This window comes from Nomascus leucogenys, chromosome 2 (genome assembly GCF_006542625.1).
Source record: "Nomascus leucogenys isolate Asia chromosome 2, Asia_NLE_v1, whole genome shotgun sequence".
NCBI classification, from domain to species: Eukaryota; Metazoa; Chordata; class Mammalia; order Primates; family Hylobatidae; genus Nomascus; species Nomascus leucogenys.
The window spans coordinates 48,026,523-48,047,952 of record NC_044382.1 but is presented as its reverse complement, the minus strand read 5'-3'; the positions used below and the strand labels follow the sequence as shown (position 1 = coordinate 48,047,952).

Here is a 21,430-nt window from a genome sequence, read left to right as displayed (position 1 = left end):
TCTTTATCGTAGAATGATTTATAATCCTTTGGGTATATACCCAGTAATGGAATTGCTGGGTCAAATGGCATTTCTAGTTCTAGATCCTTGAGGAATCACCACACTGTCTTCCACAATGGTTGAACTAATTTACACTCCCACCAGCAATGTAAAAGTGTTCCTATTTCTCTACATCCTCTCCAGCATCTGTTGTTTCCTGACTTTTTAATGATCACCATTCTAACTGGCATGAGATGGTATCTCATTGTGGTTTTGATTTGCACTTCTCTAATGACCAGTGATGATGAACTTTTTTTCATATCTTTCTTGGCTGCATAAATGTCTTCTTTTGAGAAGTGTCTGTTCATATCCTTTGCCCATTTTTTGATGGGGTTGTTTTTTTCTTGTAAATTTGTTTAAGTTCTTTGTAGATTCTGGATATTAGCCCTTTGTCAGATGGATAGATTGCAAACATTTTCTCCCAATCTGTAGGTTGCCTGTCCACTCCGCTGATAGTTTCTTTTGCTGTGCAGAAGCTCTTTAGTTTAATGAGATCCCATTTGTCAATTTTGGCTTTAGTTGCCATTGCTTTTGGTGTTTTAGTCATGAAGTCTTTGCCCGTGCCTATGTCCCGAATGGTATTGCCTGGGTTTTCTTCTAGGGTTTATATGGTTTTAGGTCTTACATTTAAGTCTTTAATCCATCTTGAGTTAATTTTTGTATAAGATGTAAGGAAGGGATCCAGTTTCAGCTTTCTGCATGTGGCTAGCCAGTTTTCCCAGCACCATTTATTAAATAGGGAATCCTTTCCCCATTGGTTGTTTTTGTCAGGTTTGTCAAAGATCAGAGGGTTGTAGATGTCTGGTGTTATTTCTGAGGCTTCTGTTCTGTTCCATTGGTCTATATATCTGTTTTGGTACCAGTACCATGCTGTTTTGGTTACTGTAGCCTTGTAATATAATTTGAAGTCAGGTAGCATGATGCCTCCAGCTTTGTTCTTTTGGCTTAGGATTGTCTTGACTATGCGGGCTCTTTTTTGGTTCCATATAAAATTTAAAGTAGTTTTTTCCAATTCTGTGAAGAAACTCAGTGGTAGCTTTACGGGGATAGCATTGAATCTATAAATTACTTTGGGCAGTATGGCCATTTTCATGATATTGATTCTTCCTATCCATGAGCATGGAATGTTCTTCCATTTGTTTGTGTCCTCTTTAATTTCCTTAACAGTAGTTTGTACTTCTCCTTGAAGAGGTCCTTCACATCCCTTGTAAGTTGGATTCCTAGGTATTTTATTCTCTTTGTAGCAATTGTGAATGGGAGTTCACTCATGATTTGGCTCTCTGTTTGTCTGTTAATGATGTGTAGGAATGCTTGTGATTTTTGCACATTGATTTTGTATCCTGAGACTTTGCTGAAGTTGTTTATCAGCTTAAGGAGATTTGGGGTTGAGATGATGGGGTTTTCTAAATATACCATCATGTCATCTGCAAACAGAGGTAATTTGACTTCCTCTTTTCCTAATTGTATACCCTTTATTTCTTTCTCTTGCCTGATTGCCCTGGCCAGAACTTCCAATACTATACTGAATAGGAGTGGTGAGAGGGCATCCTTGTCTTCTGCTGGGTTTCAAAGGGAATGCTTCCAGTTTTTGCCCGTTCAGTATGATATTGGCTGTGGGTTTGTCATAAATAGCTCTTATTATTTTGAGATACGTTCCATCAATACCTATTTTATTGAGAGATTTTAGCATGAAGCGCTGTTGAATTTTGTCGAAGGCCTTTTCTGCATCTATTGAGGTAATCATGTGGTTTTTGTCATTGGTTCTGTTTATGTGATGGGTTACGTTTATTGATTTGTGTGTGTTGAACCACCCTTGCATCCCGAAGATGAAGCCGACTTGATCATGGTAGATAAGCTTTTTGATGTGCTGCTGGATTCAGTTTGCCAGTATTTTATTGAGGATTTTCACATCAATGTTCATCAGGGATATTGGTCTAAAATTCTCTTTTTTTGTTGTGTCTCTGCCAGGTTTTGGTATCAGGATGATGCTGGCCTCTTAAAATGAGTTAGGGAGGATTCCCTCTTTTTCTATTGATTGGAATAGTTTCAGAAGGAATGGTACCAGCTCCTCTTTGTACCTCTTGTAGAATTCAGTTGTGAATCTGTCTGGTCCTGAACTTTTTTGGTTGACAGGCTATTAATTATTGCCTCAACTTCAGAACCTGTTATTGGTCTATTCAGAGATTCAACTTCTTCCTGGTTTAGTCTTGGGAGGGTGTATGTGTCCAGGAATTTATCCATTTCTTCTAGATTTTCTAGTTTATTTGCATAGAGGTGTTTATAGTATTCTCTGATGGTAGTTTGTATTTCTGTGGGATCGGTGGTGATGTCCCCTTTATTATTTTTTATTGTATCTATTTGATTCTTCTCTCTTTTCTTCTTTATTAGTCTGGCTAGCAGTCTATCTATTTTGTTGATCTTTTCAAAAATCCAGCTCCTGGATTCATTGATTTTTTGAAGGGTTTTTCTGTCTCTATCTCTTTCAGTTCTGCTCTGATCTTAGTTATTTCTTGTCTTCTGCTAGCTTTTGAATTTGTTTGCTCTTACTTCTCTAGTTCTTTTAATTGTGATGTTAGGGTGCCGATTTTAGATCTTTCTTGCTTTCTCTTGTGGGATTTAGTGCTATAAATTTCCCTCTACACACTGCTTTAAATGTGTCCCAGAGATTCCGGTATGCTGTGTCTTTGTTCTCATTGGTTTCAAAGAACATCTTTATTTCTGCCTTCATTTCATTACTTACCCAGTAGTCATTCAGGAGCAGGTTGTTCAGTTTCCATGCAGTTGTGCGGTTTTGAGTGAGTTTCTTAATCCTGAGTTCTAATTTGATTTCACTATGTTCTGAGAGACAGTTTGTTGTGATTTCTGTTCTTCTACATTTGCTGAGGAGTGTTTTACTTCCAATTATGTGATCAATTTTAGAATAAGTGCGATGTGGTGCTGAGAAGAATGTATATTCTGTTGATTTGGGTTGGAGAGTTCTGTAGATGTCTATTAGGTCCGCTTGGTGCAGAGCTGAGCTCAAGTCCTGGATATCCTTGTTAATTTTCTGTCTCGTTGATCTGTCTAATATTGACAGTGGAGTGTTAAAGTCTCCCACTATTATTGTGTGGGAGTCTAAGTCTCCTTGTAGGTCTCTAAGAACTTGCTTTATGAATCTGGGTGCTCCTCTATTGGGTGCATATATATTTAGGATAGTTAGCTCTTCTTGTTGCATTGATCACTTTACCATTATGTAATGCCAGAAGATTTTAATTTTTATGGAGTTGAATCTGTCAGTCCTTTATAAATTCTAGGTTTTATGTATTGCTTAGAAAGGCCTTCACTACCTTCAGGATTATAAAAGTTTATTGTATATTTTCTTTAGCACTTTTATAATTTTGCATTTTTATGTTTTTATCTTTAGTCCATCTGGAATATATACTTTATATGTATAATGACATAAGACTCTAATTTTATTATTTAAATGGATATCCAGTGGCCTCAAAACCATTTATTGAACATCCTAAGCCTTCCACACTGGTTCAGGTACTAGCTCACAGACCAATGCTTCTGTACAGGAGACCTTCTGTGGACTCTGTATTCTTTTTATCTTTCTGCCAGTTCCTGTGCCAATGTCAAGAGTTTTTTAGTGACTTTAACTGGTAGCTTGTTTTAATAGATCCTGTTAGGACAGGTCCTCCTTCACTCTTCTACACTTTCTATTTTTTCTTGGCCATTTTTTAATTTCTTCTCTTAATGAAATTTAGATTTATGTTGACTGACTTTCAAATTATGTACTAATTTGGGGGAAATTAGCATGCCCTATGGAATATGACATATTTTTACTTTTATGCAAGTTTTCTCGTGTGTCCTTCAGTAAGATTTTGTACTTTTCTCTGTAGATCTCACATATTTCTTGCTATGTTTATTCCTAGACATATTTCATTTGTTATTGGTTTTATAAATGGGATCTTTTATACATTTAATTTTATCAATTTTTTTTTTTTTTGAGATGGGGTTTCGCTCTTGTTGCCCAGGCTGGAGTGCAATGGTGCAATCTCGGCTCACTGCAACCTCCGCCTCCCAGGTTCAAGCGATTCTCCTGCCTCAGCCTCCCGAGTAGCTGGGATTTCAGGCATGCACTACCAGGCCTGGCTAATTTTGTATTTTTAGTAGAGACGGGTGTTTCTCCATGTTGGTCAGGCTGGCCTCGAACTCCTGACCTCAGGTGATCTGCCTACCTTGGCCTCCCAAAGTGCTGGGATTACAGGCATGAGCCACCACGCCCAGCCAATTTTTTTTGTTTCTGAGTTGGAGTTTCACTCTGTCACCCAGTCTAGAGAGCAATGAGGCAATCTCTGCTCACTGCAACCTCCACATCCTGGGTTCAAGCAATTCTTCTGCCTCAGCCTTCCAAGTAGCTGGGACTACAGGCATGTGCCACCACAGACAGCTAATTTTTGTTATTTTTGCAGAGACAGGGTTTCACCATGTTGGCCAGGCTGGTCTTGAACTCCTGACCTCAAGTGATCTGCCCACCTCAGCCTCCCAAAGTGCTGGGATTACAGGTGTGAGCCACTACACCCGGCCTAATTGTATTGTTACTGATGTATAGGAAAACTTCTCTCTTATCCTGCCACCTTACTGAGCTCTCTTACCAGATTTTCACTTGGCTGTCTTGGATTTTCCTAAATTGCTTTCCCTTTCAAAATTTACACAACTTATTTTCCACCTTATCATATTGACCAACATCTCTAGAGCAAAGTGGAATTGTAGCCTCTTTGCCTTGCTCCGCACTGTAAAGGAAGTAATTCTAGTATTTCACTATTAAGTATAATGCTTGTTCTTGGCTTCTTTTCAATATCCTTTCTCAAAATGTAAGTATGACTGTCTATATTTAGTTTATCAAGAATTGTTACTAGGAATGAATGTTAAATTTTATCAGATGTTTTTATTAGCATCTATCCATCAATGAAGCACATTACACGAATAGATTTTCATATATAGAACAATCTTTATGTTCCCAGAATAAACCCTACCTGATCGTAATATATTATTAATAATTTTAATGAACTTTACTAAATTTGTTAAAAGTTAATTTTTTTCATCTATTTTCAGAAATGAGATTAATTTGATGGCCTAAATTTTTGTGCTTTCCTCGCATATTGGTGTCTGGATTATGCCATCCTAATATAATGAGCTGGAAAGCTTTTTACCTTCTTTTAAATCTCTGGAACTGTTTATATAACATAGGAAATATCTATTTCTTTAATATTACAAATAAACCCAACTGTTTCTCATTACTGTGCTCGGCAGTCCCTTCACCTCTTCTGCATTCTTGGAGTTTTCCTTTTGCTGTAAATAATTCCTTCTTAATTCTTTCAGAAACAATTGCGGGTGGCACAATCTCTCAATATTTCCATGTCTGAGCAAGGTTTATTTTGTCATCATCCTTCAATGCTAGTTTGGCTGGATATACAAACTTTCAAAAGCATCTTCCCTTAAGTCTTCAAAGATACTGCTGCATTTCCTTGTACCACCCAGTATTAGAGATGCATTGTTAGATGTCAATGTGTTTCTCATTTTTCATAGACTACCTATTTTATCTCTTTGAACACTGGAGGTTTTTAGGCTCGGGGTGTTAAGCCATTCAACATTTCACTAACCCTTTTAGTCTGAAGATCTACATTTTTCTTCACTTCAGAGAATATTTCTCCTATTCCTTCTAAATTAATTTCCATTTTTCATCCCATAGTATTAAGAAGATATGTAGATATCTTCTTCCTTGTTAGCTTTTCTGTTATGTTTTCCAGTCATTTGCCCCTATAGACTCTGCATTATCTACATGAACACTATTTACACTCAATTTTAGATTTCTGCCTGGCCTTCCTGCAGCTTGCTTGCAGAAGGCTTTCATGCTCACTGAACATGAAGTATTCCAACTTTGCCTGAAAAAGCCCAGTTAGGGAGACAAGTTTAATGGGAAAAGGATCTACCATCTAAACTAGAATGCTTTGCTTTTTTTTTTTTTCACCATGTATATCAGTTTACCCCCTTATGATTGTGAACCAGTAAGAGGGCAGTAACCTTCATGTATGATTTCAAACGATCTAGGGAAAGACATTTAAAACAAACATGGTTCAAGGAAAATAGCCATACTCATGTTGATGACAGTGTTAGGTGTTAATTTCTTTGAAGGACAATAGTACAATATCCAATTTTAAATATGGTCTGGGAGTCCTACTTCTATGAATTTAATTTACACAATTACCAGAATAAATACTCAAAGATTTATGTACAAAAGTATTTATTTCAGCTTTGTTTCAGAAAAAAAAATATGGAAACAATCTATGTTCTCATCAGTAGGAAACCAGACCAGATCAATACATTTAAAAGCAATTTAAAAGAACAAGATAGAAGCACATGTACTAGCATTGATAAATCTCTAACACATCTTGCTGAGTAAAAAAACATTTTTTATGTTTTAAAAAGCCAACATAATTTATATTGTACAGATTCATTTATACTATGTAAATATAGTATAAAGTTCTAGAATATGCACAGACTGTCATCTCTGGAAAGTAGAGAGATAATGAAATTAGAAGTGATGGTTGAAGAAAAATTCAGATCTGCCTGTAGTGTTACAATGTTTTAGAGAGACAATATGAATATAATTACTTGTGTAATTTGAAATTAATTTTAAAAGAGAAGTAAGATAGATCAACAAGTAACAATATGAAAACTATCTTAAATAAATTGTCAAGTGAAAACACAATGTTTAAATACTGTATAAAACACTCATTTGTCCGCCGGGTGTGGTAGCTCATGCCTGTAATCCCAGCACTTTGGGAGACTGAGGCGAGTGAATCACCTGAGGTTAGCAGTTTGAGACCTGCCTGGCCAACATGGTGAAACCTTGTCTCTACTAAAAATACAAAAAAATTAGCCCGGCATGGTGGCGCATGCCTGTAATTCTAGCTATTTGGGAGGCTGAGGCAGGAGAATCGCTTGAACCTGGATGGCGGAGGTTGCAGTGAGCCAGGATAGTGCCACTGCACTCCAGCCTGGGCGACAGAGTGAGACTCCATCTCAAAAAAAAAAAAAAACAAAAAGACTCATTTGTGTAAGAAAAAAAGTTATTTTTATGCAAATATGCATAAAATATTCCTGAATGATATGCAAAAAGCTGGTAACATGGATTGTCATCAAAAAGGACACCTGAGTCATAGTTAGGATGGAGGAAGACTCATCTTTCAGTGTCTTCTCTTGTGAACCATTTGGACTTTTTACCATGTATATGCACTAGTTAATATTTTTTCTTTTGTTAAGGAAACCATGATTTCCATATATGAACATATACCTTTAGAATATAGGTCTAGAGATTTTCCTTGCTCATGGAATTCTGAAGTAACTCACAAACTGTAAGCAAAACCAACCCATTATTTTTAAATCTCTCAGGAGCCTGAGAACAATGGTGATCATTCAACAGTACGGATATACACTTCTCCTTGCATGATTCAAGAGCATCAGGAGACCCTGAAACGACTGTCTGAATTCTGGCAAAAGGTCTCTCAACAGGATGATCTCATTCAAGAACTTCGAAATAAGCTGGCCTGCAGTAATGCTTTGGTAAGTGCCTTCTTCTAGAACATGTCTCTGGGAGACCCTCAATCAAGACATGGGGAGAGAAAGGAGGGAAAAAGAGTCACCTAAATTAATCTTTTTCACCAAGAATCCTCAAATGTCTGATATGTACTTGCCCCCCTACTTTGTTCATATTCTCCATGGTAATGCTTCTCCCCACCCACATAGTTTGAGATTCTAAAGAATCTTAAAATCTCTCACACAGCAACCTAAATGCCTAACAGTGGGGAAATGGTTAAAGAGATTAAGAGAAAGAATTAAAGAGATATCCCTATTGTGGAATAATATGCAGCCAGTAAAAAGGACTAAGCACATCTGTAAGAGCTGCATGGAAGGCGCTTTGTGACTTAGTGTCAAGAATAAGTTGCAGAATTCCATGTATAGTTCAGTGCGACTTTTGTTTTATCTCTAATGATAATACCAATATATAAGTACAAACTGAATTTTCAATACCATCCTCTCCCTCAGTGGAAGTGAGAGAGGGGAGAATAAGTGAAGAGGGGGTTTCACTTTTCCATGTTTTGGTCTTATTTGAATTATTTTCCAAAGCATAAAATTAAAACCAAAATTTCATGTTTTTTATTTTTTGAAAAAAAATTACACACACAATCACACACTCCATAAGGAACTTCCTTCTTTAATTCTCAAACTTTGTATCCTGTCCTCTGATAGAGTAGGTATATGTCTCCATCACAGCCCCTGAAGAACCTTCTTCTGCCTCATCAAATGGACCAAACAGAGGTTTAGGAGAGAGTCCAAGGGTGGGCATTGATGAACTTGAGACAGATCACATATGCCTTAGAGAACCTTGATGTAAGATGGGGAGCTTAATTCCTTCTCCCTACCTACCCCACAGGGAATGCCTGATGAATTGTATAATTCTGCAACAAACTTATGCTGCAGAAAGGAACACTCTGAAATAATAGTCATGGTAACAAGCACATTCCATTGATCATCCAGCATAACTGATCTAAGCTTATTTGCAGGTTCTGGAGCGTGAAGAGACTTTGATAAAACTACAAGCCGATTTTGCTTCCTATACAGCCACCCACAGATACCCTCCTAGCTCCTCAGAAGAGTGTGAAGACATCAAAAAGGTAGGAGAAATTTGCTGATCTGTGCCTACTGGGATCGGGCTGAGCTGGGTTTGATTCTGGGCTTTCCTACTTATTTTTTATTTTCATATGATAGTTTATATTTTATTTTATATCTGTGCGAGCTTGGTTGGCCCTGCCACAAGGATACTGTGTATAATGTATGCCAAACCCAAAAGACAGGCAACATTCAATTTTGGAATTGCACCTGTCTCTTAACCCACTTCTAACAGTACACCTAAACAAGACAATATTTCTGTTGCCTTGCCAGATTCAAAAGGACCATCTAGCCTGCTAATGTCTGGCTGGAGTTGAAAAGTAGCTAATTTAGGAAAGATTATTAATCCAAATTTATTCCCCCTGCTTTTTTTTTTTTTTGAGAACTCTGTGTTTGCAAAATTCAAAGCAGTATCAAAAGTTGATTCTAATAATAAATACGCAGTTAAACCATGTAAACAAATAGCAAGAATTCAGTGGCGAGGTGTGGTGGCTCATGCCAGTAACCCCAGAATTTTGGGAGGCCAAGGCGAGCAGATCACTTGAAGTCAGGAGTTAAAGACCCACCTGGCCAACTTGGTGAAACCCCATCTCTACTAAAAATATGAAAATTAGCCAGGTGTGGTGGCGGGTGCCTGTAGTCCCAGCTACTAGGGAGGCTGAGGCAGGAGAATCACTTGAACCCAGGAGGTCGAGGTTGTAGTGATCTGAGATCGCGCCACTGCACTCCAGCTTGGGCCACAGAATGAGACTCCATCTCTAAATAAATAAATAAATAAATAAATAAATAAATAAATAAATAAAAGTTGGTGAACCAAAAGTTAAAACATGGCCAGGTGTCCTCTTAGGTGAGGTCCTGTTAAGTCAGCCATGACTGAATTTGGTACCTGACAAAGCCAGCCACAGGAGGCCACGCTGGGCAGGTGCTGGCATGCCTGCATGCCCCAAGACTGATGCCGAAATGGAGGCAAAGTGGTGTGGCAGAGGGAGTAAACAACACATGTCAGCTCCCCAAGGGGTTCTCTAGTGGGGGAGGAGGAGACACTCCTCTTTCCAGGACTTTCCAATCCCAGAAAGTTGGTTGAACAAGGGATCAATATTGAACTTTGTAGTTCTTCCTTGGACATCTGTCAATATTTATTTTAAAGATCAGTTCCATGTTATTCACATCCTGACCTAGAGCAAAAATCTCATAAGACTCCATTTTTTTAGTGATACAAACTTCCCCAAGAAGCAGAATACACCTTCCCCCACTGCATTATGTTTCCTTTCCAAAGCCCTTATGCTCCCTGGGGCTCCATTAGGAACGAGAGACCCACGCCAGCTTTTTCCAGCAGGCCTCTCCTCCCCTCGGCCAGTGTGGCACAGTGTGGGGCTTTGAGTCCCTGCAGTGCCCACTCCTGGGTCCTGCAGTGGCTGCCCTGAATCTCTCCAGCTGTCACCTCCTGGCTTCCTGCTGCTGCCCTCCCTCCTAGCAGCTCTGAAATCACACAGATAACTCTCCCCAACATCCCTGATGCCCAGGCAACAAATTGCTCCTTCCCAGCCACATGCTCCTGCCTTCTCTTGGTGAGGAAGGCATCCCCTCTCCTTCAGGGTAGAAGCCAAAAGTCTTGGAGAAGTAACCCAAGCCCCAGGTGATGTGACCACCCATCTCCTCACCTCATCTCCTCCAGCTCTCCCCATTGCCTGCTCCGTGCCAGCCACACTTGCCTCCTCCATGTTCCCTCCACAGGCCTTGTCTCTGGCTAGTCTCCCTGCCTGAAAGCTCACCTCCAGCAAGTCTCAGCTGAGAGGCCACCTTCGCAGGGAGGCCAGCCCATCCTCCTACTTAAAATTGCAACATGTGCCTCCCCCGCCCATGCCCCTCCATTCCCCTTCGCTTTTCTGTTTCCCCCATAGCACTTATCCACTGTTAACATTTTCGATAAGTCACTACTTATTATGCTCTTCATCTCACCCCACTAGGTCAGCTCTGTGGGGACAAGGATTTGTCTGTGTCTTTTGCTCCACATTATTTGCTTTGAAAATATTAATGGAGCCATGCCCAGCACCCAGGACAGTGCCGGGCACACAGTAGATTCTCCATAAACAACTGTCTGTCTCAGGGAGGAAGGGATACAGGGATGGCTGCTTTTATGTGTATTCCGTGTGAGCCTGAGAAGTCTGCAATATCCTTTTGTTTTATTCTCTTTTTAAAAAAAAATTAATTGGGATACAATGGACAAATTATAAAATTCACCATTGGTTTTTAGTATATTCACAAGGTTGGGCAATCATCACCACTACCTAATTCCAGAGCATTTGTGTCACCCCAGAAGAAACCCTGTACCCATTAGCAGTCACTCTGCACACCCATCCCCTGGCCCCCAGCAACCATTGCTCTACTACTCTGTCCCTACTTACTGTTGAGCGTGGACGCTGGGCATTTTAGAAAGCACTCTCCATTCTCTCTCATCTCCTCATCCTGCCCTGTTCTTCCATCTGCCAGATACTGAAGCACTTGCAGGAGCAGAAAGACAGCCAGTGCCTTCATGTGGAGGAGTCCCAGAACCTGGTGAAGGATCTGCACATGGAACTAGAGGCCGTGTCAGAACAGAAGAAAAACATCATGAAGGGTAAACCGGGGCTGCAGGCTGTGGCAGGGGAGCCAGAAGGAAGCCTAACTCTCCCGTGAGTATAGACTCTGTCCCGCCCCATGGTAGACATGATGAAGCTGGAGCTGGACCTGCACGGACTGCAGGAGGAGACATCTGCCCACATTGAGAGGAAGGATAAGGACATCGCCATCCTGCAGTGCCGGCTGCAGGAGCTGCAGCTGGAGTTCACTGAGACCCAAAAGCTCGCTTTAAAGAAAGACAAGGTAAAGTGAGGAATTCTGGTTGGGGTTCCCAGTGGGGCAGGTGTGAGGCCATGCCCTGGCATGAACCGGTTCTGCCTTCACCCACCATGATTGCTTTGGGAGCCTCAACACAAGCACAGTGAGACAGTGGCTCTTCAGGCCCAGGCGCAACTCTAAGCACTTCTTTGGTATTTCTCATCATACATAATAAATGAATCTGATTATGCAGGGACCAAAACAGAGGCACTGACTCTTCCCAAGCCCCGCAAGGTAGCAAGAGCATTTGGGACACGCTTACTTGCATTGTTCCCTTATACTCTTTTTATGCTTGATAGTGGAAGGAAATGATATAAAATAATAGATAGCCTTACTAAGAATTTCAAGTGGATTTCACTTTTAAAATTACAAATATCGGCCTGGGCATGGTGGCTCACGCCTGTAATCCCAGCACTTTAAGAGGCCGAGGTGGGGAGATCTCTTGAGCCCAGGAGTTTGAGACCAGCCTGGGTAACATGATGAGACCCTGTCACTACAAAAAATACAAAGGTTATCGGGGCATGGTGGTGTGCGCTTGTAGTCCCAGCTACTTGGGAGGCTCAAGTCACAGGATCACATGAGCCCCTTGAGCCCAGGAGGTGGAGGTTGTAGTGAGTCATGATCATGCCATGCACTCCAGCCTGGACACTAGAATGAGACCCTGTGTCAAAAAAAAAAAAAAAAAAAAAAAAAAAAAACCAAAAAAAAAAAAAAACAGAAAAATTACAAATGTCTTATGAATATGTATATAGGCAGTTTGAAAATATTAATGGAGCTGTGCCGTAAAAGAACTGTTACTGCCAACATAAATCAAGTTCTTGGAAAAGCCTAGAAATGGAACCAAGAACAGAAAGGTTGTGAAACCAATGCAAGCTTTTGTAATCAGTACTATTCCGACTCTGAACTTCCGTCAGAGCTATTAAAAATAATCCAGCTGAGGGCCGGGTGCGGTGGCCCACGCTTGCAATCCCAGCACTTTGGGAGGCCGAGGTGGGTGGATCACTTGAGGTCAGGAGTTCAAGACCAGCCTGACCAACGGGGTGAAACCCCGTCTCTACTAAAATAAATAAATAAATAAATAAATAAATAAATAAAATAAACACAAAATTAGCCGGGCATGGTGGTGCACAGCTGTAATCCCAGCTACTTGGGAGGCTGAGGCAGGAGAATGGCTTGAAGCCAGGAGGGGAGGTTGCAGTGAGCCAAGATTGCACCACTGCACTCCAGCCTGGGCAACAAGAGCAAAACTCTGTCTCAAATAATAATAATAATAATCATCATCATCCAGTTGATAGACTGGCTAGTCATGAAAACCTCCTGTTTCAAGGCACAGAGGAGATATGCCCGTCAAAACACAGGCATTTGGAGAGATGATGACAAGGCACGGAGTCTGGGTAAACAGCTTTGAGTCATTCGTATATTCACTCCACAAATATTTTTGAGCCCTAAGATATGCCAAGCACCATCCTAGTCACTAAGAATATCACAAAACCTGCAACATGCCTCTTCTCATGGAGCTTGCACTCCTGTGTGCGGAGACAGCCGGTAAACAAAATTAATATATAATACTGATATACCCAAGTCAGACACTGATAAATCCCTCCAACAGCTTGGTGGCAGTTTTACACAGGGTGATCAGAGAAGTCCTTTCTGATAAGGTGACATTCAGGCAGAGATCTGAATGAAGTGAGGGAGCCACCCAGGTAGAGGTCTGGAGGGAGAATTTTCCAGGCAGAGGGAATAGCAAATGCAAAGGCCCTGAGGTGGGGTCTGCTTGGAGTGTTCCAGGAGCTCAGCGAAGGCAGAGAGTGGTGGGGGTGGCAAGGGGTGAGGTCAGACAGGTAGCCTAGGACCAGACCATGGGGTGATTGTAAGGGCTCCCTCCTTTTTCTAAGAGATGGAAGCCAGTGGAGGGTTTTGAGCTGAGGCGAAAGATCTGACTTGCACTTTTAAGATCCCCCTCTCTAGCTGGGTGCAGTGGCTCCATGCCTGTGATCTCAGAACTTTGGGAGGCCAAGGTAGGAGGATCACTTGAGCCCAGGATCTGAGACCAGCCTGGGCAACATGGCGAGACCCCATCTCTGCAAAAAAAAAATGTTTAAACTAGCTGAGTGTGGTGGCACACCCCTGTAGTCCCAGCTACTCAGGATGTTAGCAGTGGTAGTTATCCATATGGGTCTGTAGCAACCTCAGATCTTGCCTCCTCAGAAGAAAGAATTTGACCGAGGGGCAGAAGACAGAAGGAGAGACTGAGGCAAGTTTTACAGCAGGCAGGAGTGAACGTTTTTTAAAAGCCTTACAGCAGTAATGAAAGGATACACTTGGAAGAGGGCCAAGCAGGCGACTTGAGAGACCAAATGTGCCGTTTGACCTCTTGACTTGGGGTTTTCTTACTGCAACCTCCCAGGTTCAATCAATTCTCCTGCCTCAGCCTCCCAAGTAGTTGGGATTACAGGGGCCTGCCACCATGCCCGGCTAATATTTGTATTTTAGTAGAGACAGCGTTTCACCATGTTGGCCAGGCTGGTCTCTAACTCCCGACTTCAAGTGATCCACCTGCCTCGGCCTGCATACTTCTGGGGTCCTGCATTACTTCTCACCACTCTCCCAATTCCTGAGACCTTACCCAGGAATTGGCTGATCACCATTTCAGGTGTTTTCTATTAGGACCCTGCCTTTCCCTGGCACCGGCCGTGACCAATTATTACTTTAGAGTGACAATTAACAACCTCCTGACCATCACCTGATGGTCGCCCGACAACCCTGGTGTATGTGGCAGGGGAGCCCTCTCCTGTCCTGCTCACACCTGACTATCTACCTGCTGTAACAGGGAGGCTGAGGTGGGAGGATCACTTGAGCCTAGGAGGTTATAGCTGCATTGAGCTACGATCATGCCACTGCACTCCAGCCTGGGCAACAGAGTGAGACTACCTCAAAAACTAAAACTAAACTAAGATAATAAAAGGCCGGGCACGGTGGCTCAGACCTGTAATCCCAACACTTTGGGAGGCCAAGGCAGGTGGATCACTTAAAGTCAGGAGTTTGAGACCAGCCTGGCCAACATGGTGAAACCCTGTCTCTACTAAAAATACAAATATTCGCCAGGCGCGGTGGGGGACACCTGTAATCCCAACTACTTGGGAGGCTGAGGCAGGAAAATGGCTTGAACACAGGAGGTTGCAGTGAGCCAAGATCATGCCATTGCACTCCAGCCTGGGCAACAGAGAGAGACTCTGTCTCAAAAACAATAACAATAATAATAATAAAGACTCTCTCTCTCGACTGCCTGGAGAATAGCCTGAGGGAAACAGGAGTGGAGGCAGGGAGGTTCGTGCAATGTCCAGGCAGGGGATGCCAGTGGCTTGGATGAGGGCTTGAGACAACCTTTCATTGCTTTCACCCACCGCTGCTCAGACCTTTCCCAGCATTTGCATTTTGCTGTCTTCAGTTCCTCCAAGAGAAAGATGAGATGCTGCACGAGCTGGAGAAGAAACTGACACAGGTTCAGAACAGCCTCCTGAAAAAGGAGAAGGAGCTGGAGAAGCAGCAGTGCATGGCCACAGAACTCAAAATGACAGTCAAGGAGGCTAAGCAGGACAAGTCCAAGGAGGTGGAGTGCAAGGCCCTGCAGGCTGAGGTCCAGAAGCTGAAGAACAGTCTCGAAGAGGCCAAGCAGCAGCAGAGGCTGGCTGGTGAGGCCCCTGCAGGTGCTGTCCCCACCACACTTTTCTGTGGGGCTAGAGCAGCCCTAGAGCAGCCACCTTCTCTCTCCCAGTGGCCACTTCCCCTCGCCCTCCTCCAGTGTCTCACTGCAGACCTTCTCAGGGCCTCATCCTATACCTCACAGCAGTGGCCACTGCCCTCTTGAATTCCTTCACCCACTCCCGAGCTCACCTGCCCTCTGTAGTCACCCACCCACCATTCTCCCAGCAGTCTTGCCTGAAGACCCTGGCCCTTCCTGGCCGCAGGGAGGCAGGGCTCTGTCCTTTGCACCACATTCCTCTCCATCTTCTCCAGGCCCTCATCACACAATTCGCTTCACCTTTCCCTGGCTTTTTATTCCCTTTCTCCTTTTTGCCCCCAAATACATTCTTTTCTGTGCAGCTTGCACTGTGGATGATGTCCTTGTCCCTCCACAGAGCCTGCTTTCTCAGAGGTCACCAATAACTTCTTGCCTTGGGTACAGGGTTTCTCTGGGGGTGATGAAAATGCTCTGGAATTAGATATTGGTGATGGTTGCATGACTTTGTGATTATCCAAAAAAAACACTGAATTGTATACTTTTAAAGGGTGAATTTGCCAGGCACGGTGGCTCACGCCTATAACCCAGCACTTTTGGAGGCCAAGGTGGGCAGATCACTTGAGCCCAGGAGTTCAAGACCAGCCCGGGCAACATGGCAAAACTTTGTCTCTACAAAACATACACAAATTAGCCAGGCATGGTGATGGGCACCTGTAGTCCCAGCTACTTGGGAGGCTGAGGTGGGAGGATCACTTGAGCCTGAGAGGTCAAGGTTGCAGTGAGCTGAGATTACACCAGTGCATCCCAGACTGGGCAATAGAGTGAGACTCTGTCTCATAAAAAGTGGGGGGGGAGGGGCTAAATTTATGTTATATGAATTACTTATCAATTTATAAGATAAGATCCAAGCTTGGCTTCCTTCCTCACCCTCCTTTAATGCTGTGTTCCTTGATGCTGTTGGCTACTTATGCCTCAAAGTTTGTTTCTCAGCTTTGGAGACATCACGGGTCCGTCTTTCTCCCACAAACCTCCCCGTTGTTCTCTTTTCTCTCCTGCTCTGACTGTAGTCATCTAGAGACTCTCTTCCCCTTCTTACTCGTTCCTCAGTGAGCTCCCTCCTCTGTGTAGCTCCCTTTCTCTACAGGTAACTCCAAAAGTTCAAGCCCCAGCTCTAACTTTGTAGCTGCCTTCCCCTCATACCCAGTAGAGGCAAAGGCGTGGGCTAGAAGGATATTGCTGGAAGTTTTTCTCTATTCTAATGTATTCCAATTTTCCTGAAGCAGTTTTTCTTTTATGTCAGATTCCTGCTCAAGAACCCACTAAACCACATCTAAGCATTTCTCTTAGGCTTCCAAAGTCCTCCAAAGCCCCCCTCATCCATGCACTTACTCAACTCTATCGCCCACCATTCCTCCTCACTTCCCTTTCCAGTCAAACTGATGTCTTCTACCCTCCTCCCACACACCTTCCCCATTCTCCTCAACAGGCATCTGCTCTAACAATCCCCGCCCCTGGAATTCCCTTCCTCCCACTTCTTTTTCTACATCTCAGCTTCTGTTCCTCCACTCATCCATCTCCAAGCGTTCTAACCCATGTGGATCTCTCTTCCTGAGCCTAGTTGGTGTGAGTTTAACCTGACAGTGTTCTCTAGGACGGTGGGCTGGTAAGCCTCCCTCAGGAGCCTCTAAACTCCAGGAGGGTCAGGATTTGTCCCCAGTGACAGAATGAGTCGCACAGGAGTTACTGATAAATTTCTACCAATTTGTTTAATTTTAGTCCAGAAGGTGTCCACATCTGAGACAAAGACAGATAATTTAATAGAGCTCTTTAGGACTGATCGTGAAATGGAGAGAAATGAGGACAGACTGGGAATTGAAGTAGGGCACAAAATGAAAGGAAAAACTCTTCAGCCAGGCTGATAAGAGTGTGATCTTCATACACCCTCCCTTCTCACATGGCCATCTCCCTGCTTCTGCAGCTCAGCAAGCAGCCCAGTGCAAAGAAGAGGCTGCGCTGGCAGGCTGTCACCTGGAGGACATCCAGAGGAAACTGCAGAATGGCCTCCTCCTGGACAAGCAGAAGGCAGACACCATCCAGGAACTACAGAGAGAACTTCAGATGCTACAGAAGGAGTCCTCGATGGCTGAGAAGGAACAAACCTCCAACAGGTGCCCAGGCTCACCTCCAGAGAGAGGTTCTGTCCCTCTTGAGCCAGCCGGGCCCTCTCTGGGCAGTGCCCAGGCGTGGGAGAGCAAGGACTTCCCATTGGGTCAGCTCCACAATCTGCCCACATGGGCACTGAAGTCTGTCCTCCTGTGGCTGTTATTTTGCTTTAGAAAACGGGTGGAGGAGCTGTCATCAGAACTCTCTGAAGCCCTGAGGAAGCTTGAAAATTCAGACAAGGAAAAGAGGCAGCTTCAGAAGACAGTGGCTGAGCAGGATATGAAAATGAATGACATGCTTGATCGTATCCAGCACCAGGTATGACGGGCAGGCAGATGGCCCATTCAAGCGCTTGCTCTGCTTAAGATAAAACACATGCCAGGAGCAGTGGCTCACACCTGTAATCCCAGCTCTTTGTGAGGCCAAGGCAGGCAAATCACTTGAGCCCAGGGGTTCCAGACCAGCCTGGGCAACATAGCAAGACCCTGCATTACAAAAAAAAAAAAAATACAAACACGATCAGGGCATAATGGCACATGCCTGTAGCCCCAGCTACTTGGGAGGATGAGGTGGGAGGATCCCTTAAGGCTGGGAGATTGAGGCTTCAGTGAGCTGTGATCGCACCACTGCACTACAGCCTAGGTAACAGAGTGAGACCCTGTCTCAAAAAAAAGAAGATTAAATATATCCGTCATTATTTGGGAAGATGTCACCACCAATCCATGCAAATTAACTGACCAGAATTGTGTTAGTATGCTAAGCCAGCCACTCAGCACCAGCTCCCATTACCAGTAAGAAGCATTTTCAGTGGTTAACCTTAAAATTAATCAAAAGACAATGTTGTTCTTTCTAGGATTCAAAAGCTATTCTTATCAATTTATTTTTTTTTTAAGTAGTGCCCAGCAGCAGGAGATAATTGTCAGTCAATTTAAAGTCTTTGATCTCTGAGTTACTCTTTTTGTGCTCTTCTAAGATTTTTTAAACTTCATTCAAAAAGGTTTTTGATAAAGATTTGGAATCTTCCTAATCTTTGGGAAGAATTGGTGAGAAAGTGGGAGAGAAAGCTGGTGCTTAGGAATTGGATCAATAAATAAAATAAATTGGTATACCTGACTGAACAAAGAAAAAATGTTACAGGTGTTGGAGGAAACCTTTTATTTTACATATGCTATATAACTAAGGAATTGTCTTCTTCTTCATCTCAGCCATGCCCTGTGTGCAATTGTCTGTATTTTTCCCCCAAATATAATATAGTCTAAGACAGTCTTTCAGCTCAGTCTTTATTTTTTCAGCACAGGGAGCAAAGCTCTATCAAATGCAAGTTAGAAGAAGATCTTCAGAAGGCCACAAAGCTTCTGGAGGACAAACGGGAGCAGTTGAAGAAGAGCAAAGACCATGAGAAGCTGATGCAGGAAGAACTTGAAGCTTTGCGGCAGGAATTTAAAAAGAAAGACAAGACGGTGAGTGGGAGAATCCCAGGAGAGCTGGGTCAGGAATCCAGAGCGGGACATGACTCCACCTGGGCCTGGGGGGATGCAGAGGCCCTGGATGCTAAGAGCTTAGGAAAGGGGACTGTGGGAAAGGCCAGCGAGGAGGCCTGAGCTCCCGCAGGGTGGAGATAGAGCTGGGGGAGAGAGAGGGTGAAGTGGGGCTTTTATAGTTACCTGAGATTAACACCTCTTTGCTGTGCTTTGTTCTTTAATGAGGGAACAGTTGAAAGAGAATTCCAGAAAGTTGGAGGAAGAAAATGAGAATCTCCGAGCAGAGCTACAGTGTTGTTCTACACAACTGGAATCCTTTCTCAACAAATACAACACCAGCCAGCAAGTCATCCAAGGCTTTAATAAAGAGGTGAGTAGATAGGAACCCCAAGGGAGTGAGGAATTTGAGCCCTGTGACCCTTGACCTGAAATCTGTACCCACCTCTCCTCCACACAGAAATGCAGCTAACTGCTCAGCCAACTGCGGATCCCAGGCCACCTGCAACTCTACTTCCCTCCCCATTGGCACCTGGTTGCTGAGCCAGAGAAATGTTTCTTCCATATTTGGAAGGTCTCATCTCATATCTGGTGGAGCCCCAAGCTATTTGGGCTTTGGCATCAAGTCTTCCAATGTTACATTTTAGACCAGAGTTGAGTGAATCCATTTTGGGGGGCAATTTGCTAGGGAACACTTCCAAAACTTATCACAAAGCCCAAAAAGGAGACGAAAGGGTGGACAGTTATTTTTCATTACACAAGTAAAAATGACAGAAAGGAGTAAATAGCATCTGACGTATGCTAAGCACTGTGCTTGAATTCAGTCATCATTTATTTATCATCCACTTAAGCTCTTTACATGGCTTCCATCTGCTTTACTGCCAAAAAGAGAGACATGATAGAGGAAAGAAAGATGGTGGGCCAAAGTCACTGACCAGCAAGTGATGGGATGAACCACTATTTGAACCTGAATTATCCAGCTCTAACACCTGTTCCCTTTCTCCCTCATCATAAGCAGCCATACTTTCTCCAGCTAAATCCATTCCATCTTTCTGGGTAAGAGAAAAATATAACACCTTGGTAGATGGTCTCTTGGGCTACAAATGAAAGGCCAAGCAGCCCTTATTCCCTCATAATAAAAAAATAAATCTTAAAGTAGTATGACTTTTCTAAGTGTAAAAATAGCACTGGCCAGTAGAACTTGCTGCCTTTCTGTGATGATGGAAAAGTTGTATGTCTGAGCTGCCAGTACTACATGTGGCCATTGAGTGATTAGAATATGGCCTAGTATAACTGAGGAACTGAATTTGTAATTGTAATTAATGTTAAGCTTGTTTAAATGTAAATAGCCTCATGTGGCTAGTGGCTACTATATTACACAGCATAGGCCTAAGCCACTGATGTTCTCAGCGTTGTCCTCCAGAGATAATAATCTCTCCTTGAGTGTGATCCAGAGTTGAAGTCTGAGTCACTGAGATCCCTAAGGAACCTCCATGAATATATGGGATACTCAGATTCCTATGTGTTTAGTATGGACCTGTTGTCATATTTGCCAAAGCTAAGGGATTTGTGTGTGTGTGTGTATAAGCATCTTCAACTTTTAAAAAGCATACCTCACATATGGAAAACTTAATTAATTGAAACAGCCATTAGAAAGAAGCTTCTATTTTTTTTTATAGAATGCACTTCCATTCATTAATATTCCATATTTTAATTTTAAAACTTTCCATCTGAAGCCAAGGCAATATACCTTGATATCTTTTTCATCTCTTTGATTCTAGAATATTTCCACAGTATTTTATAAATTAATTACTTTCAATAATAGGAAAGCTCATTTATTTTTTACATATTCAGTCTGTATTTGGACATTTTATTGAACTTACTTATAAGTTGTAATTGTTTTTTAGTTACTTCTCATGGATTTTTTTAAGTAGATGATTATATTATTTGCAAGCAACAACAACAACAAGGAATACTGCAATAAATATTGCAAGTATTCCTTGCAATATTTATATTTACTTAATTTTTCTTGCCTTATTGCATTGGACAGTACCTACAGTTTGATGTTCAACAGCAGCAGTGTTAGCAGGCATTTTTTTCTGGATCTTAACTTAAAGGAATGCCTCCTTTTTAGTATGATGTTCCCTGTAGTCTTCTTGTTGCTGCCTTTAGCAGGTTTTTTTCAGTTCCACATTACTAAGAGTTTTATTAATATGGATGTTGAATTTTATCAAATGCTTTTTAAAAAAAATTATTAGATGATTATATCATCCTTCTTAACCCACTTCCCATTTAGAGCGAAAAAAAAGTGCAGCTCCTGCTAGTGCAGTATTCTTGGGGAAAATGGGAAATAAGTTAAATAAATAATGTGGTGAATAAAATTAAGTAATTGATCCTGATTTTGGCCTAGCCTTGC

At 42.4% G+C, this 21,430-nt stretch overlaps 1 protein-coding gene across 2 annotated transcripts in view; it reads left to right on the top strand.

The window, feature by feature from the left end:
* Positions 1-21,430, top strand: part of PMFBP1 (polyamine modulated factor 1 binding protein 1) — a 56,966-nt gene that overhangs the window by 24,124 nt on the left and 11,412 nt on the right. For both annotated transcript variants that reach the window (XM_030794527.1, XM_030794533.1), the window contains exons 6-14: positions 7,477-7,647; positions 8,649-8,759; positions 11,245-11,371; positions 11,459-11,616; positions 15,080-15,323; positions 17,352-17,541; positions 17,710-17,854; positions 18,829-18,996; positions 19,250-19,387. In XM_030794527.1, coding sequence (XP_030650387.1) covers positions 7,477-7,647; positions 8,649-8,759; positions 11,245-11,371; positions 11,459-11,616; positions 15,080-15,323; positions 17,352-17,541; positions 17,710-17,854; positions 18,829-18,996; positions 19,250-19,387 — 1,452 coding nt within the window. The remainder of the gene's footprint in view (positions 1-7,476; positions 7,648-8,648; positions 8,760-11,244; positions 11,372-11,458; positions 11,617-15,079; positions 15,324-17,351; positions 17,542-17,709; positions 17,855-18,828; positions 18,997-19,249; positions 19,388-21,430) is intronic.